This window comes from Hibiscus syriacus, unplaced genomic scaffold (assembly GCF_006381635.1).
Source record: "Hibiscus syriacus cultivar Baekdansim isolate YM2019G1 unplaced genomic scaffold, ASM638163v2 tig00113099_pilon, whole genome shotgun sequence".
NCBI lineage: Eukaryota > Viridiplantae > Streptophyta > Magnoliopsida > Malvales > Malvaceae > Hibiscus > Hibiscus syriacus.
The window spans coordinates 422,151-439,463 of NW_024063442.1; the positions used below are offsets into that span (position 1 = coordinate 422,151).

The 17,313-nt window shown below is 34.1% G+C and overlaps 2 protein-coding genes across 2 annotated transcripts; one reads left to right on the forward strand and one right to left on the reverse strand.

Annotated features, from left to right (window-relative positions):
- Positions 1-8,698: 8,698 nt before the first annotated feature.
- Positions 8,699-9,244, forward strand: LOC120185372. Its single transcript, XM_039189612.1, has one exon. The coding sequence runs from the start codon at positions 8,699-8,701 to the stop codon at positions 9,242-9,244; it is 546 nt and encodes a 181-aa protein (XP_039045543.1).
- A 5,180-nt stretch (positions 9,245-14,424) lies between these two features.
- On the reverse strand, positions 14,425-15,547 carry LOC120185364 (probable F-box protein At2g36090). The gene has a single exon (XM_039189607.1). It carries the CDS (start codon positions 15,509-15,511, stop codon positions 14,462-14,464), a length of 1,050 nt encoding a protein of 349 aa, XP_039045538.1. The 5' UTR covers positions 15,512-15,547; the 3' UTR covers positions 14,425-14,461.
- Between the last annotated feature and the right edge of the window lie 1,766 nt (positions 15,548-17,313).

Genomic DNA, 17,313 nt, shown 5'->3' on the forward strand with positions numbered 1-17,313 from the left:
ACAACTTAGGGTCTATAGTTTCAAAACCTTACAAATTGGTCACTCGTAACAAAAAAGTAAAAAAGATTCTTCAAAATTTTAATATATATACATATATATAAATTTATTTTTTATAAAAAAAATATTATATCTATATATAGTTATTCAATAGTCTACAAAAAATATATAAAATGTTAAACTATTAAAATATTGTTACAAAATGATAATTGAGGCTTTAAACAAATAAAATTTTAAATCTAAAAGATCTTATTTTGTTTTAAAGAGTTTTCAAATTTATGATTAAGGGTGTTTAAATGGTTAATTCGACTACCGATCGAACCAAATTACCATTAACCGAATTAATCTAAATATTTTTCTTTAACCGTTAACCTAATCGCACTTTTTTTAAAATATTAACCAAACCGAACAAAGTTCAATTATTTCGGTCGGTTAACTGAATTAACTAAATGTTTTTATAATTTTTATAATTTTTTATAATTTTTTAATTAGATTAATTTTATTATAATTGAGATATTTTTATTTGGGTTAAAATTTAATTAAGCATTGATAATTTAATGAATTTAGTGTGGTTAAAAACAATTGAATCTTAATTTTTAATGGGGTTGAGCTTAAAATATGGATTTAATATATTTAATATTTAGTAATTTTGGTTAATTCAGTTAATCGGTTAATTAGCAAATTTCAAATTGAATTAACCATTATCCAAATATTGAAAAAAATTAATCGTTCCCCGACAAACTAATTCGGTAGCCGACCGAATTAACCGAACTAATTCAGTTCGATTGATTAATTCGATTAAAACTGAATAGTAAACACTGCTATATATGATATTAAATTTACGTGCTATAACTTGAAACTTAATCATAAGATTTTAGTTTAATCTATTTTTTAAATTTTAATAAAAACAAATTTATTTTATTAGATTTGTTTAAAAAAATCACGCAATGTGATTTTAAATCACGAAATATAACTTATTAATTCGATTAATTCAAAAAAAATATTTTATTTATCTCGATTTAATTAAATACTCATCTTATGTTTTTTTAGAGAAAATAAATTATACTCATCCTATGTTAAATAGGATGAAATTGGCAGTAAAACTTTTATAAATTTTTAATCAATGTGAAATGATTTTTATTAAATCGTGATATTTTTTTATTAAACTATGGTGATTATAAAGTAATATTTGTTCTAAATATTTCAAATTATTTAATGATGAATGTTTAATCACCCTTACTGCATCCACTGATATTTGAACTCGAAACGTCTAAGAATAATAATCATTCTTTTAACCATCGATAATTTGATTCGTACAAGGATAAGTAAATTAAATAGTTTTGGTATAAAATAAGTTTTAAATACAAGTGGATTAAATCGTGATACTTGCATTATTTGACTTAATTTTTATTTCATCCCCTCTGGCTTTGGTGCCTTGTGAAATCATGCATGCTTTTTAGGTTATATATATTATATATAATTAATCTTACATCATGCAAGCTCTACAGTCAAAAGTGTTGTTTAAATAATGATTTAAACTAAATTTCAATAACCAATATCATTTATTGATGACACTCTCAAAGATATCGGATTACTAGATCATTTTCGTCAGTTGATTATGCGATGCGTTTCGTCAGTCCCAACCCAAGTCCTATGGAATGGAGCTGCATTGAAACCCTTCAAGCCCACGAGAGGAATCCGACAAGGGGATCCATTATCCCCATACCTATTTGGTCTGTGTATGGAATGACTTGGCCAAGCTATACAGAGGAGTGTGTCAGCTAAGGCTTGGAAACCAGTAAGGCTAGCCCGGAAAGGACTAGCTATCTCGCATCTTTGTTTTGCGGATTATATGATACTATTTACGGATGCATCGACGAACCAAGTGGAGATAATAAAAAAATTTTGGATACATTTGGCCTTGTTCCTAGTCAGAAAGGTAACCTTGCAAAAAAAAAAACATTTTGTATTCCAAGAATGTAGGACAACAATGTCGAGCCACGATCAATATTTTGTGTGGATTTCCGGAGGTAAGAGACTTTGGGAAATATCTCGGAGTACCTATATTACATAGCCGTGTTACAAACGCCACATATCAGTACTTGATTCAAAAAGTTCGGATCGACTTACTGTATGGACGGAAAAGAACTTATCCTTGCCCGACAGAATTACACTGGTAAAATCCATACTATCGACAATTCTGTTTTATGCAATGCAGTCCACACCTGTTCCGAAAGGTACTTGTGCCGAGATCGAGAGGATAATAAGGGGGTTTCTTTGAGGTAAAACAGAGATACGACACGGGATAAACTTGGTTTCATGGAAGACTGTATGTTCTCCAATCCCGGAGGGTGACCTTGGTGTCAAAAATCTGGAGAAGAAAAATGATGCATTCCTTATAAAAATCGCCTTCAAAAATCTGGAGAAGAAAAATGATGCATTCCTTATAAAGAAGCGTCCCGGACAATATTACGAGACACAGTTGCTCAAGGTTATGGAAGGGGTTAGTCTAGTGTGGGATAACGTTCGTTTGGGTCTTGTCTGGACAGTAGGTGATAGCTCGTCTATTGATTTTTGGAGAGACCCTTGGCTTAATGATGTGGGTCCACTAAAGAATCATGTGGTAAACCGAGCAGTATCTAAGGCTCTACTGGCACTAACAATTTCAGAAATGATTGATGAACATGGAGAATGGACATGGAGAATGGACATGGAGAATGGAAATGGAGAATGGAAATGAAAATGGAAATGGAAATGGAGATGGAGATGGAGAATGGAAATGGAAATGGAAATGGAAATGGAAATGGAAATGGAAATGGAGAATGATTGATGTTGATATTTTGATATAACAATTTAAGAAAAAATATTTTTGGACTTGAATTGAATTTGTTCAAAGTTTTCCAAAATAATTCGAAGTCCTTAAAGCTTGGAATTGATCACAAAACATTTTTCTGGACAAGTAGTACCGATACTGTTCTTACAGTATCGATACCTAATGAACAGTATCGATATTGTTCATATGGTACTGATACCAAAGGTAAGGGAAGTATCGATACTCACTAGGTACTAGCATTGCTCAAATTACAGAATGCAAAAATGGTATCGATACCCAAAGGGGAACCGATTCTACTTTGTAGAGTAGTATCGATACCAAAGGCATAATATCGATACCATCAGGCCCAAATGGCTAGTAACAGCTAGTTGATTTAAATATAACAATGGTAGTACCGATACTCCCTTTAGGAGTACTGATACCCTCTGTTCTGGACAGCTTTATTTTGCACGAAATTGATCCCCAACGGCTCCAAAAAACCTCCAACGGCTAGAAACGGCCACAACAACATTCCAACATATAAAAACAAGTTGAGGACACTTGAAGAAGGGTTAGAACACTTATCCAAGCAATCAAACACAAGAGAAGAGTTTTCCAATCTAATTTTTATCTCTCTTGTAAATATTTGTTCTTGTGAGCTAAATTTTGTAAACACCCTACCCTGTAGAGGTTTATTGTTTACTTCTTTTTATCTTTTTTGTAAAGGGTTATGGTTCTATCTTAGCAAGGTCAAAAGATAGAGAGTTGTAAAGGTTGTCTCTTTAACCTTGAAAAAGAAAGAACAAATTAGTGAATTTGTTAGAAAATCCTTAGTGAGGAGCTAAGGTAGTGAATGTAGACTTGGTTGATAAGTTGAACCACTTTAAATCCTTGTACGAAATTTTTCTATCTTTTGCTCTCCTTACTCCCATATCAAATTATTGTCAATTAACCCCCTTTGCACTCTTTCGGTTGTTCATTTGAGCCTCTTCATAATCCTATTAATTGATATCAAAGCTTGATTCATTATAAGGTTTAACCACCTTGAGACGATTCTCGAAGAAGCTCTATCGATTCCCGATAAAGAAATGACTTCAACCTCCAGTGCCTACTATATTGAAAATTCTCAACCGCTCAACAAGCCATCCTACTTCAATGGAGCAAATTATGCCTATTGGAAGAATAGGATGGTGCTCTTCATTCAAGCCAACGATCTAGGAGCTTGGAACTCTATCATGAAAGGCTACACCATTCCAACCGGCGAGATGAATGATTGGAGTGAAGGAGAAAAAAAGAAGTTCCAACTCAATGCTAAGGCTATGCACATTCTCTTTTGTGCATTAAGCCCGGATGAATATGGAAGAGTCTTCTCTTGTTCCAATGCCAAGGAGATATGGGATAAGCTCTAAGTTACTCATGAAGGATCTGATGAGGTGAGGGAAACCAAAATAAGTCTTCTCAACCATAGCTACAAGAATTTCAAGATGAAACCCGATGAAGACATCAAATCTATGAAGGATATATTTTCCGTGATTGTCAATGGTCTCAAGGGATTTGGAGAAGTTATCTTCAATGAGAAGCTTGTGAGAAAGATGATCTACTCTCTTCCAAAGTCTTGGAAATCGAAGAAGACGATGATTATCGAAGCTAGAGACCTAAAATCTCTCACTCTCGACAAGTTGATTGGTTCTCTTCTTGCTCATGAGTTGATGGTAAAGGAAGAGGAAGAAGTGGAATAAGATGAAGTGGAATAAGATGAAGATAAGAAAAACAAGAAGAAGAATGAGGTAGACACTGCCTTCAAGTCCACCAATGAGGGCTATCAAGATTCAAGTGAAGAGATGGATGAAGACGATGAAGAAGAAAAGATGACCAAGCTCTTCAAAAAGTTTAAGAGATTCATGTTTTCCAAGGAAGTGAAGCATGAATCAACCAAGAAGAAGGGTCCCCCGGTGTGCTTCAATTGTCAAAGAACGGGGCATGTTAAGTATGAATGCCCTATCCTAAAGAAGAAGTGATTAAGCAAGAAAAAGACATTTGTGGCGGCTTGGAGTGATAAAGATGACTCCAATGATGAAGATGAAGTAGTCAACCTATGCCTCATGGCCATCGAAGGAGATTTAATAACTCAAATGATTTAAATTCACATTCTTTTGATGAGTTACAATATGCTTATAATGAGTTGTATTTGGAATTTGAGACCATGAATTCCAAAAATAAGAAATTATTTTCAAAACTCAAAGTTGAAAATGATTTGGTTTCGAAAACTAAAGTTGATTTTGAAAATCAAACTGAAATTTTGAAAAATAATTTATAGTCTTCAAAAGTCAAAATCAATAATTTAGAAAAAGAAAATTTTGATTTAAAAGTTAAGCTTGAAAGCTTAACAAACGAAAAAGAATTAATTTCTCAAAACAACTCATTATGTTTAAAAATGGCAAAATGCTCACATTGTCATTTTTATGGTCATTTGGAACATACTTGTCCCATAAAGAAAAGAAAATCTTTTAAAATTAGACAAGTATGTGTTCCTAAGGGAACAAGGGCATTGAAACTAACGTCCAAGGATCCAATGCAATTTGGATACCAATATCCAAATAAATGTCTCTTGTAGGTATGTGGGAGCAATGGTTATGAAAATGAAGAAATTAATATGCTCTAGCCACACTCTAAAAGGAATGTCTCTTTTAAAGCCTTTTATTTTTTCTTAATTGGCTGCTCATTTGATTTATGCATGCATGAGTTTTGATTTTAAATGATTATGCATTTTTTTTAATCTCATGTATGTTGAAAAGTGTTTTATGATGAACATTTTAAAATTTTTAATGATTTTTCATAATTTTAAGTTAATCATAATGAATTTTGGTCAAAATTGATTTTTAATGCAAATGATATCTCTCTAACAATTGATATCAACTTTTCAAATGCTTTGTTTTTACAAATTTTAAATTTTTGACCTAAATTTAAATGTTTATGCATGTGTTTTAAATGTTAAAGATATCTCTCTAACAATTGATATCAAATTTTTCAAATGCATAACATTTTTGAAAGCTTTATTCACATGTACTTAATTTAAATTATTGGTATTGCATAAAGTATTTTAGACTTGGATATATTGAATTTCAATTGCTACTAACATGTTTGTTACTCTTTGTTGAAATTCAATTTTGTTTAAGTGTCAAGATTTTAAAGTCAATTTTTGTTTGGAATGCACTTTTTGATGGGGAGCTTTGATTTTTCAAATGGTTTTAATGTAAAAATTATCACTTACTCTCTAAAGTTATTTGAACTTTAAAGTTAAGTTCTTTTGATCTAACAAAAAGGGGGAGAACTATGGGTTTGAAAAATTCAATTTCTTAATGAAAAAGGGGGAGCTGAACATTTTCACATATTTTTCAATAATTGGTATCTTTTTCATTAAACATTTTATTAAGGGGGAGTTTTGTCAAAAACAATTTTTCATTGTTTTGTTATATAAAAAAGGGGGAGATTGTTGAACTATATTTTGATATAACAATTTAAGGCAAAATGTTTTTGGACTTGAATTGAATTTGTTCAAAGTTTTTCAAAGTTTTCAAAAATAATTCAAATTCCTTAAAGCTTGCAATTGAGCACAAAACGTTTTTCTGGACAAGTAGTACTGATAATGTTCTTACAGTACCGGTACCTAATGAACAGTACCGATATTGTTCATATGGTACCGATACCAAAGGTAAGGGAAGTATCGATACTCACTAGTATGGATTCAAATTGCGGTTGCGGCCGCATTTCGGTCGCGTTGCGTTTATCGCGGTCGCGGACGTAACGAATGTTATCGCGGACGTGAATTTTTTTTTTAAATTCGCACAACTTATTAAAAAATATAGTATTTACAATTATAATTATAGAAAATCACTTTTAAAGATTTTTAGACTATTTTGTAACACTTATAGACTTTTATTAATACATAAACACAATTTTTACCATCATTAATTAATTTTGTATTTATTTATAAATTTCTTAAGAATATTATAAATCCCTTTAATATTGGTTTAGATTCCATATTTAAAAGTTAAATTGATATTTTATCTAAAATTTCTATGTTAAATAAATATATTATTAAAGTTTAAAAATTTAATTAAAAATTATATTATTTTTCTAACATATCAATAACATTTAATATTTTATTGCAGTCAAAGGAGGTAACAGGGCCGTAGAACTCACTGTTCTTATTGCCATTTAGAAGAGACTTGAGGTCGACACAGAAGTGATCATCGGAGATTCGCCAGATGCGGAGGAAGTCGGAGGAGGTTGCGAGAAGATTGGGTTTCTGGCATACCTTGTCGGGGATGAAGATGGTCTTGGTTGGGGATAGGGATGGTCGAAGGAGAGGTTTGGGTCAAATCGGATCTCTCTGTTGGAGTCATCGAGGTGGACAATCTCGAGGTGGTTAATGTACTGCTCGAGAAGACTGTTGATGGCGACACCATACTTCTTGTCGCGGCGGACACTCCAGTTCATGGCGTAGACATGCCAAGGGGCCTCGTAAGTGTATATCTCCGATCGTTTTTGTTTCTCATCGGAACCCTCCGGGTTCGGATTGCTGCTAGTGGCCATTTTCAACTGACACTCCCTTTTTTTGGTGTTGTAACAGAATTAACGGGAAAATCGGTCCGTTATAGCCGTTATCGACCATTACCCGTTATATTGCGGTCGATATCGGCCGTTATGGGTGTGATTCTGTTTCACATCGTGATTTTGACTGATATCGGTAACAGGAGCCGCTGATACCATGATATAACGGCCGTTATACCGTTACATGGCCATCTTTGAATCCCTGCTCAATAGGTAGTACTGATACTACTAGTATTGCTCAAATTCTAGAATGCAAAAATGGTACCGATACCCAAAGGGGTACCGATACTGCTTTGTAGAGTAGTATCGATACCAAAGGCATAGTATCGATACCATCAGACCTCAATGGCTAGTAACGACTAGTTGATTTAAATATAACAAATGTAGTACCGATACTCCCTTAAGGAGTACTAATACCCTTATTCTGGGTAGCTTTATTATGCAAGAAAATTGACCCCCAACGGCTCCAAAACACCTCCAACAGCTAGAAACGACCACAAAAACATTCCAAAATATAAAAACAAGTTGAGGAAACTTGAAGAAGGGTTAGAACATCTATCCAAGCAATCAAACACAAGAGAAGAGTTTTCCAATCTAATTTTTATCTCTCTCGTAAATATTTGTTCTTGTGAACTAAATTTTGTAAATACCCTACCTTGAAGAGGTTTATTGTTTACTTCTTTTTATCCTTTTTGTAAAAGGGTTTTGGTTCTATCTTAGCAATATCAAAAGATAGGGAGTTGTAAAGGTTATCTCTTTATCCTTGAATAAGAAAGAACAAATTAGTGAATTTGTTAGAAAATCCTTAGTGAGAAGCTAAGGTAGTGGATGTAGACTTGGTTGATAAGTCGAACCACTTTAAATCCTTGTGCGAAATTTTTCTATCTTTTGCTCTCCATACTCCCATATCAAATTATTGTCAATTAACGCCCTTTGCACTCTTTCGGTTGTTCATTTGAGCCTCTTCATAATCCTAACAATTGATAACATACTCGCTCAGGAAACAAAGTACCGATTGATAGCCACGATGACTCCAGTACATGTTCAAGCCATAGATTATCCAGGGTGGAAATAGATCCCTAATCGATTATTTACAGTCAAATCCGCTTATGAGATTAAAACTGGAGGTGAAACAGGTACAACTGATAAACTGTGGAGCAACATTGCTAAATTCTGAGGGGTACCAAGGGTAAAAGTATTTCTATGGCTACTGGTTGGTGAGAGACTCCTCATTGATTGTGAACGTGTGAGGCAACATATGAGTAACTACTCAAAATGGGTGTATGTGACTCAAGCAATGAAACCGCCGACCATCTCTTTTATCTATGTCCGACAGCGATGGAGACATGGAAGAGATTGATTCGTCCCGACAAGATGTCTAAGTTCTTAATAATGAATAAAAGAACATGGTTACTAGTTAATCTCACAAAACCTGGATACTTTGTAATTGAAGATCAACAATGTGATGTGATGTTTGGAGCAGTTCTTTGGAACATATGGAACCACCAAAACCAATGTATATTCGACGTTGAGAATCTAGGATCTACTTCCATCCTTGAACAAAGTAAGAGACTCCAAACCAAGAATGGCAGAGCTATATTAGCCGGAGCAAATGCAAACAATACTAGGATGTTGACGAGACTGAGATACTCTAAATTGGAGGCCCCTTCAGAAGAATGGCTGAAGATAAACACAGATGGAGCACGAAACATCCAAGGTTATGTGACTTGTGGGGGAGTAATTCGGAACAGTCGCGGAGAATGGATTTTAGGCTTTGCTAGTGCTGTCGGAATCTATTCAGTACTTGAAGTTGAACTATGAGGGGTCTTGGAAGGTTTAAACAATGCATGGAATATGGGAGCATGTCGCGTCATACTCGATAATAACGAAGTCTTCCGGAATTTAAACAAGTTGTGCCGAAACCAGTTTCACCCACCATTTTACAGCACATCAGTAGCTGCTAAACAGATAATGGTTAGCCTCGTTTTCTTTTGTTAATCGAACAAATAATAGAGTGGTTGATTTTATGACGAAGATAACCCACATCGATAATTTTGGGGTCAAAGTTTCTCAACATCCCTGGTAGCTGTAGAACCGATACATAGTAAATAATGTGTAGTAGTTAATAGCTAGAATGTTTTATGTCCTTATTTCACCCAAAAAAAAAAAAGGGGATAAAAGTAAAAAAGTTAGGCATTCAGAGGTTTAAAATTATTTTTATTATTTAATTATGAGATTAATTTCATCGCTTTTTTTATATACAGATAAATCGATTTTTTTATTGTTGAGAAGTCATTCATACACACAAGTGGGCTACAACTTATTATATATAATAATATAATCAATATTAAAGAATTTATCATCATCATTGCCAACTTTGTTATTCTATAAGTAATACCACCCGTCATAATCTCACTGTCAATTGAGGATGGACACTATAATTTATATTAAAGATTAAATTTATAAATTTTAAATTAAAATAAATTTATAAAATTTTAACAAAATAAAAATATAAAATAATTAAAATATAGGAGAATTTAAAATTTTTAGGAGTGATTATTCTCATCTGTCTCCTTGATCCATCTCTAATACTCACTGTTGAATTTGGACAGAAGATTTAGTTAAATTTATGTAAATATATACCACATTAGTTATATTATTGGGGTTTAGGGTGACAAAAAGCGCGTATCTCGTGGTTAAAGGACGGAGACAAGAATTCGGTGTTCTTCCATCGGGTGATGAAGTTAAGGGCAAAAAAGGAGTAATTTATGGGGCAAATCTTGGAGTTCAAGGTGCTGATAATCCAGTGAGTCTGAAAGAAAAGGTTCTTGGGCACTTCGAAAACCATTTTAGTTGCCAACCGAAAAGCTGGAATACACTGTGGGATCTAAACTTCAAACATTTATCAGAAGATGAAGCTGCAACTCTAGAAAAGTCGTTTACTTTAGAGGAGATAAAGAAGGCGGTTTGGAGCTGCTATGACTCGAAGGCCCCAGGCCCAGATGGTTTTAACATAAGTTTTTATAATAAAAAAAATGCTGGAGCTCAATAAAAAACGATCTTATGTGTGTATTTAAGGATTTCTTTTGCAACCGTCAGATTAAGGGCAAAATCAATACCTCATTCATAGCCCTTATTCCTAAATCAAGGAACCCGAGCAACCTATCGGACTTCAGGCCAATCAGTTTGATAAATTCTGCCTACAAAAATCCTCTCTAAGGTGCTATCCGAAAGACTGAAAGAGGTAATGAATGTACTAGTGAGTGACATGCAATGTGCGTTTATCTCGGGAAGGTAGATATTCCAAAGCGTACGATTGCGTGTATTGGGACTTCCTACTAATGATACTCGAAAAGATGGGTTTTGGAGCCAAATGGAGAGGGTGGATGTTACAATGCGTTTCTACTGCTAGAGTCCCAATCTTGCTGAAGGGGTCTCCAACAAAAGAATTTTACATGAAGAATGGATTAAGACAGGGGGACCCAATTTCCCCATTTCTCTTCATCCTTGTCACGAAGGCATTACACAATCTGCTCGAGAAGGTTGTGTCACAGGAGGCATAAATAGCATAGTCCCTGGGATGTCGATTTCCATCTACAATTTGCGGACGATACCATCTTATTTCTTAGGCCAAGTGAGCGCAAACTGTAGAATGTGAAACGAATATTGAGAAGCTTCGAAGTTTACTTGGGTTTAATGATAAATTTTAAGAAATCATGTTTTATCAGTATTAATATGAATGAAAATGAAGTGGATTCCCTTATTCAGCGTTGCGATTGCCAAAAAGTGTCGCTCCCTTTTAATTATCTGGGGTTCCCTCTAGGAGCAGGCCCAAGGAAGGCTTCTACTTGGGATCCGGTGATAGAGCGGTTCCATTAAAAGCTGTCAGGTTGGAAGAGTCATTTTTTTTTATCCTTTGCAGGGAGGATCGTGTTAGAAAACGATGTATTGGCAGCTCTACCCCTCTATTACCTATCCCTTTTTGAAGTGCCCAAGTCAGTATTATTAAAGATTGATAAGTTAAGAAGATATTTCGTTTGGGGCGATGACTGCGAACCGTGAGCAGCACCTGCTGCTTCCAAAGCAAGAAATTCATCTTGTCCAAGACAACATTTACCTTTTTGTTACTGAACAAAACGGACCGCACCACAGAACTATCTCCAGTGGCTGAAGAGAGAGTCGAACTGTCAAGAACCATCACCGCAGACGGAAACTAGGAACCAGAACCTTCAGCAAATGATACCATATTGAGAAACTTGAAAGAAAACTTAAAGAACTTATTTGACTAACAAAACAAGATTACTTACAAGGAAACAATAGTGCTCTATATATAGCACTGTAAAGATCATATAGGTTGCTTGCTTAAGCAGCAACTTAACAGACTAACAACCCTAACAACTTCACACCATCTTAACCACCTAGTGCAACCAGTTTAGCAACAGCTTTTGGCACGTGTACAATTATAGCCGTCACTCAAAGCTATGCAGTTCGAAGAAAAAAGGCGGAGCATGTGTAATCAATATCAAGCTAAAAAATAGAGCGCTTCTTGCAAAATGGGATTGGAGATTCCAGTTGGAAAAGAACGTCCTATGGAGAAGGGTAATTAGCGCTAAGTATGACGATAGTGAGCTTACGGGGGTCAGAATCGAGGGTAATAAAAAAATATCGGCAATTTGGAAAGGCATAATTAGGAACCTCCAAGCAAGGGAGGTGAATAAAATGGATGAACAAAGAAGCATTTTGTTGGAAGCTAGGGAATGAGAGATCGATTATGTTTTAGGAAGACTGCTGGTGTAGTGAGGCTTCCCTTTTGGTAAAGTACACTCACCTTTATAGACTTTGGAGAAGAAAAGGTGAAATAATAAACTCAATTGTGGGAGATTTGAGCCTTCAAACTTTAAATTGGCATTCTTTATTTTCGAGAAAACTCCTGCCACGAGAGGAAGCAATCCTTGAAGAGTTGAAGCTGTTAATAGAGAAAGAAACGATAAGCATGACCACGCACGACAGACTAATTTGGTTAAAGTCGGCTAGCGAGGTAGTTTTAATTTCATATGAGAATTGGTGGTGTTTCCCGAGGAAATGCATTTTGCGGCCTAATAGTGTCAAAGAGAGTACGATCTGGCGTCCACCTGAGTCGGGGTCTGTAAAATTTAATGTGGACGGGGCTACTAACCGAAGTGCGGCAGGTTGTGGCGGGGTTCTGAGAACGGAGGTGGCCGAGGTGAGAGCCATGTTGTCGGGCCCAGTGGAGGGAGCTGATCCAGAGTTTCCTGAACTTAAAGCAATTGAAACTACTCTTGCAGTTTTTGTCGAAGCGGGTTGGGTAGGAAAAACTCCCTTAGTGATAGAATAGGACTGTCAAGTTGTTCTAAACTTGATCGTTTTCTCGTTAATGCGTCCTTGGAAGTGGTGGAGCGGTTTTCCAGCAAACCTGGGCAATCTCTCATATTCATTTCTTCTATACCCTGAGATATTTAAATGCTGTGGCCGATAATCTAGCGAAAGAAGGAATAACAAGACCTGTTTTGTTCAAAGCATGGTGGTAGAACTAGTGTGGGTCTTGAGTTTCCTGTTATAGTGTAGTTTTTTTTTTTAGTTTTGTTTCAATTTGTATGCTATAAACTGGGTGTGCTGTATCAAAGAAAAGGGTCCTTCCGTTTTATATCATTTACTTTGTTGAGACTACTCTTTTTCTGTATTTATCATTAAATAAAATCTTTTGCTGAGCAAATATATATATATATATATATTTCAAATGATAAAAAATAAAATAAAAACCCACGAAAATATTAACATCTAGATCTGATAAATTTGACTTGTATCTAATTATTTGAATTAATCTATCAAATCTGAAATTTGAAATACATCCAAATATAATGATTTAAAATTGATCTAAAACTCTAAATAACTTGAATTGAATCAAAACCGACCCAAATTTTAGTTAGATCTAAAACAACTCATACCAAAATTAATTTGAACCAAAAACATCGAAAGCAACCCGAATTTAGTTTGTCTATATTTGACCCAAGCCAAATTTCGATCCGATTTTAACCAAATAATTGATCATTTAATATTATAGTACTAGTTAACCACCGCTTCTAACAATAATTTTAGTCTAATGATTTAATATAATATTTTCTCAGTTAAAAGATCATTTCTATATTTGATAAAATGACTTCTAGCTCTGAATTTAGACGGTGAAAATATATATTTAAATAAAATTATTAATTTTAAAGATTTATTAATTCGATAAACTAAAACTAAAACTTATAGCTTTGAATTCGAGATGTGACAATATATGTTCACATAAATTCTTGAATTATAAGTAATAAAGAGAAATATTGAAAATTATGATGATAAAGTGCGACAACGGTTTACCTGAAAATTTAAAGATTGATTTAAAATTCTAAAGGTTGACCTAAATTGACCAAAAAATTTAATGGTTGACTGTAATTGAAATCAATTGATCTAATATTGACCTAACCCAAAGATAAACTATCTGATATTAATCAAACCTAAAAACTAATTGATCCAATTTTGACATGATCTGATACTCAACTTAAACTGAATTTCTATAGAACCGAACTAAACTTAAATCAAATTCTATCCCATCAAAACTAAAATAGTCTAGACCCCGATAAGTTCCAACATAAATTCAATCCAAATGATCTGATTGCCATCTCTAACAAGAACATCATTGTTATAGTCATCAACACTCATATGATAAGTTTTGATTTATTAAGACTCCTTAAACTAATTTATTATTGTTATTTTTTTAATAGTTTAAAGTGATTATAAGATAATATTTATTTAAATTCTTTTTAATCATCGATAACTTATACACTTCACATTTTGAACACAACTTATACACTTCACATTTTGAACACTTTACATTTTGATCACTTAATAGAATATATAAATATTGATGTATAAAGTAGTTTGAGTTGCTAATTTGTTAATCCTTTGTTTCATTCGTCATGATTTTAATTTACAGGTTAATATTTTAATGGAGTTTTACATGTTGAAAAATTTTATTTAAAAAAAAAATAAGGCGGAAGAAACAAACGCCAAAACCCCAAACGCAACGCATAGCATATCGAGAGTCCCTTCCCTCTTCATTCTCCTCTCTGTTCTCCCTCTTTTCCTTTCCAAGAAGTCCTCTACTTCCTTCTTCCTTTCCATTTCCCTCCTCTTCCCTTTTCCTCTTTTGCCCTCCAATCCTCTCTTCAAAATTCCCAAACTATCCTTCCCACTGAGGTACATCCCATCCATGTCCTCCAACTGTAAACTCACCTCCCTCACGTGCATCTCCCCTCCAGCTGACCCCCCGCACGTGACAACCACCTCGCACTGCACCCACTCCGTCGCTGCCCCAATTCCTCCTCCGGCTATTACCGACGCGAACTTCACCTGCACCTCCCCGCTCAGCCAGTGCCGGTGTACGGTAACCGGTCTCTGACTCGAGAGATTCATCGCCCGTTTTCCGATTGGGTCGATCATGATCCAACTCAACTCCATATCTTCTTCCAGATCCCTATACGTGTCGTCCTTATCCGGGTTTGGTATCCGGGTCGAAACAGCTTCTTTTGGATCCAATAAATCAACCCGGAACGGTGAGCTGTTGAACCAAGCGCTTACAGTTTCCGTTTCGACGACTTTACTGAAAATCAGCTCCTTCTTGTAATATACATCAACGGCAGAGATTAATTCCGATGGAAGGTTAGGATTTTCCGACGAGTCGCCTAAGGTCGCTGGTTCGATGGCTAATGGGAACGCGTCCGAGAAGAAGGAGCGGGAGCTCTGGTGGAATTTAGAGAAGACGTGGCTTACACGTGGAGAGGCGATGGAAGGCCATGTAGAGAGGCAGATGTTGGTCCAGAGGTTTTCCTGCGATGCGAGTGCATTGAGGTGGGCAGAGGCGCAGGAGGCGGATGAGAGAGTTGGGCCGTCAAGCCGGGTCAATATGTGGGTCTCAATGATGTCTTGATGGACGATAGAGATTGCTGCTTCGCTGTTCTGATCAACGGTGGTGATGCCTGCTGTGCAGCGTCCTAGTACTGGTGGCGATGCGGAAGAGCCAGCCATTGCGTTTGTGTTTTTCTGTGTTTTAATTAAAAACAGCCCGAGTATTTCGTCTTGGGAGCAGAGTATTTTGTAGTTTGAGGTTTATAAAGGAGTAATTGAAAGAAGGCAGTGCAAGAAAATGTGGAATTGCCCTTCCTTTTTCCCATTAATAACAAAAGTACCCTTTGTTTTACTAAGAATTATGTTCTACCTGGCACTGGAACGTTGACTCTTCCCTCCTGTTTTACATTTTATCACAACTTGCAAATGCTTTAAATTTTAATAATCATCAAGTCTAAAATATCTGCTACCAATGTATTCAGTAATTACTTAATTGCTTTTATATATATTGAAACTTAGAAAATTTAATAATAAATAAATATTTTAAAAAATATTTTTTATTAAATTAAAAAACTAATTTTTGAAACCAAAAAAATCAGATATTACTATTAAATTTGAATAATATTGAATTATTTTGAACTAAAATTATAGGTCCAATAAGTTAATTTTTTAAGGAAAAATACATTTTTGAACAATTTTCATTTAAAAGAGAGAAAAAAATATGGACAGAGGACTTTTTGACCATCTACTCGTTGTTGATAAATTTTTATAATCAAATCAACGTATAAAATTTCTAAATAAAAATGATCTCAGTAATACAACATATTGGAAAATATATTATTTGATAAATTCTTAATTTATTTTTTGAATATGAAAAAAAGTTCACAAAAAAGAAAACTCAAATTAAATATGCATAACCATTACAACTTTTTTACTTAATTTATCCATAAATGCTTTGGTGAAGCTCTAGAAGGCACCCACGCCAATGAAAGCATTTTGTTGTTTGATGAATGATGATAATTTAATCAATACACTAAGTTTGACCCACTGTGCTTTAATAGAACATATGCCATATGTTTATATAAATTTACGTGAATATATATATATATATATATATATATATATATATATATATATATATATATATACTTTAAGTTAGAAAAAAATTATTAAAAAAATACATAAATTTTATTACTACACTTCAGTTAGAAATTTAATAATAATAATATGAAAATAAATTATACATAATAAGTTTCACAAAATATATTTTTAAAACATTTTAAGTTGAAATTGTATCATATACGAAGATAAATAAACAAAAAGCGTTTACACAGAGCCCCCAGTGTCTAATGGATACCCCGAGAAGCAAAGAGATTCGCTGATGCCCTTGCTCACTCCCAAGTTGATATTCTTGCTGGTCGGCACGTTTACACAGAGCCCTCGGTGTCTATCTTGGATCTGCTTAATCGTGATTGCTATGGTCCCCTTTACATGAGAGCTTAATGTAACTTTGCTGTCTTTACAATAAAAAAAAAACGTTATTTTCATTTGTATTCTAAATTGAACCTTTCTGCTTGACGTTTTTCTAACTATTTTATTATGTATTATTTTAATTAATTAGTTAATTATCCATCTTACGAGCTGACGTATTAGGAAGATAATTATTTTTTCAATTTATGTATAAAAAAATCTATCATATTGGCAAAGGTTTATCTTAGGAGTCAAATAAATATTATAAATAAAAAGGATTAACGTTGAAGGAAATTGCAAGCCAACTTGACCGTATGTGGCTTATTTACTCCAATAACGTTCTTTAAAGTCACCCTCTCAGATTATTTATGAATATAATATTTATTTATGTTAAGTCGATATTAATAATTAAAAAATTACTATTAAAGTTTTGAGTTCGAACACCAATGATTGTATGATAGTTGAACGTTCATAGTGAAATGATTGAGAGTCTTCAAAAATAAATGATATTA